This window comes from Lagopus leucura, unplaced genomic scaffold (genome assembly GCF_019238085.1).
Source record: "Lagopus leucura isolate 7727_CA_CO unplaced genomic scaffold, USGS_WTPT01 Super-Scaffold_100001, whole genome shotgun sequence".
Lineage (NCBI taxonomy): Eukaryota > Metazoa > Chordata > Aves > Galliformes > Phasianidae > Lagopus > Lagopus leucura.
This window is the reverse complement of record NW_024962262.1, coordinates 35043911-35046518: the sequence shown is the minus strand read 5'-3', so window position 1 is coordinate 35046518 and position 2608 is coordinate 35043911. Positions and strand designations below refer to the sequence as shown.

General features: G+C 40.1%; 1 protein-coding gene across 1 annotated transcript; it reads left to right on the top strand.

Moving 5' to 3' along the window:
- Nucleotides 1–607: 607 nt before the first annotated feature.
- Nucleotides 608–1573, top strand: LOC122178365 (2-oxoglutarate receptor 1-like). Its single transcript, XM_042868504.1, has one exon. The coding sequence runs from the start codon at nt 608–610 to the stop codon at nt 1571–1573; it is 966 nt and encodes a 321-aa protein (XP_042724438.1).
- The last annotated feature ends 1035 nt before the right edge of the window (nt 1574–2608 follow it).

Here is a 2608-nt window from a genome sequence, read left to right as displayed (position 1 = left end):
TGATGACTTCAGGGGAATATGACCATATTCAGGGAAAAAACCATGGTCAGGTCAGATCACAGGAGCATTGGATCCTGAGACCTATATCTGCGCTGAGCATTTTTTGGCTCCCATGAAAGCAGAACACTGTCTCTGATTTCATGGCTACAGTCTACTGATGAGTTCAAATTAATGAATATAAGATACAGTGGTATAGTTTCACTTTCTGAAAAGCTAGGACTAATGCATGGTTTTGCAAAACCTAAGCCTCTAACTCTCTCTAGTTTCCTGTAAGTGTGTTTGCTGCCCTTTGAGGTTTGCATGTAAGCAGCAATTGTCATCTTTAATGTAGGAGATTAAATAAAGCAAAGGTAAAATTAATCATTATTCAGCAGAATTAATCAAAATTCAACAGAAGGTGGGTGGAAGGGTGAAATCAAACTTAGGAGTGGAGGGGATCTAGTCAGATCTGGGTATGTTAACAAAACCTTATTCTCCCCCTTCACTAAAACCTATCATAAAGACGTTTGCTGCAATGACAAGAAATGTAATTGAATGCATTTATCGTAACAATGAGTTAAAAATAAACATCTGATTTTTGTAAAGCTTAAGGAAGATTTCTGCAAACATGGCATCTGAACACGCAGACAATGTTACTGCTCTGTCAGACCCTTTGACAAGTTGCAAGGATGAAAATTTCTTACTGGTGAAATCCTATCTCTCTGCCTTTTACGGCCTAATTTTCCTGGTGTGCTTCCCAGGGAACATTGTGACCATTTTTGTTTACTTTGTCAAGATGAGGCCCTGGAAAGGCAGCACCATCATTATGTTAAACCTGGCTGTCACTGACCTACTGTATGTAGCTACACTTCCTTTCTTTATACACTACTCTGCTAATGGAAATAATTGGATTTTTGGAAACTTCATGTGCAAATTTATTCACTTTGGCTTCTACTTCAACATGTACAGCGGTATTATCTTCCTTAGCTGCTTCAGCATCTTCCGCTTTCTTGTAGTCGTCTACCCAGTTAGATGCTTTTTCATTCGAAAGAAGAGATGGGCGGTGGTGACTTGCACAGTAATTTGGATGATTTCACTGGCAATGATTAGCCCCTTTGGCACCTTGATCTCCATTAAGCATACACAGAACAGGACAATCTGCCCAGATCTGTCTTCTGCAGAGGACCTTGACACTACTCGATGGTATAACTGGCTGCTGACGATATTTGCTTTCTTCTTGCCCCTGGTGACGGTAACTCTGTGCTATGCACTCATTATTCAAGCCTTGGCCACGGGGCCCCATACGCAGGCTTGCTACAAACAGAAGGCTCGCAGACTTGCCATCGTCCTCTTGGTGGTCTTCTACGTGTGCTTCCTCCCCTTCCATGTCTTTCAGATGATTCGGATTGAGCTTCGTGTGCGAGTGGCTAACTGCAATCTCAAGAATATGATCCTTTTTACATTTATTCTAACTAAACCTTTAGCAGCATTAAATACGTTTGGAAACTTGTTGCTCTACGTAGTGGCAGGAGACAGCTTCCAGCATGCAATCTTCTCACTCCTCAAGTTTTGGACACACAAGAACTTGAAATAGAAAAGACTGATGCTATGCAGAGAGAGTCCAAATCTGCCTTTAACCAGGCAGGCAGAACCTCTCCTTAGTCAAAGTACTCGGGCTCTCACTGCCAATGCTAAAGGAGAATTTATGTGTTCTGTGTTTTAGAGTTACACATCGTCATAACAAACAAGCAACCTCCACTTAAAAATTAAAATAAAAATGTGAAATAAAATACTGAAAAAAGTAAATTTCTCAGACTTTTTTTCTGCATTTATGTCCTGAATCCTTAATGTCTCTTTCTGAGAACAGCCCATCAATTTCAGCAAAAAATAGTTGCTTGTTAGTGGCAAATACAGATTCAGGATGGAAGTAATTTCATTTAATTTTAGTAACTTAGAAGTAAAGTGCCCAGCCTGAGCTTTGACTTCTTTTCTGATTAAAGAAGAGGGATGAGATGCTCCAGAGGACAATTCATCACACCTACTTTAGACCTGCAGAAGGGTTCATCTCACCTCCCTGGAGACCTTGACAGAATAGATCTCTATATATAAGTTAATCACCTTAGCCTCATGTTATAAATTTCTACTTTAGTGGAGAGAAATAAGCAGTTTTTAGAGTGTGATTCACCTAATTATTCTTGATGCCTGCATTTAGACAAGATGAATCATGACCTAGAAGTGCCTGTTTCTCATCATTGACCATAGAAGGTAAATAGATCAGGCACAGACCCAAATGTAGGTGCTTTACTTTTATACTGGTTCAGTACAGAGTGGGACGAATTGTTCCCCAGAGGTGGTTAAGAAGGGGCTTATACAACAAGATACAACAATTCAGTGCCTTCAATAATCTCCTGAGCACTGATGGTGCAATAGTACAAGACTACTCCTATAAGGGTTTTCTGTACTACTGTTTGTGGATTAATTGTAGTGCAGGGTTGAGAAACAGGGAGAGACTTTCCATCAGGGAGTTTTAGTGACAGAACAAGGGGTAATGGTTTTAAACTAAAAGAAGGGAGATTTAGGTTAGGTGTTAGGAGAAAATTCTTTGAAGGTTGTAAGGCTCTGGAACAGG

Excerpts from the sequence above, each read along its gene's own strand:
- LOC122178365 (XM_042868504.1), top strand. The coding sequence starts at position 608 with ATGGCATCTGAACACGCAGACAATGTTACTGCTCTGTCAGACCCTTTG.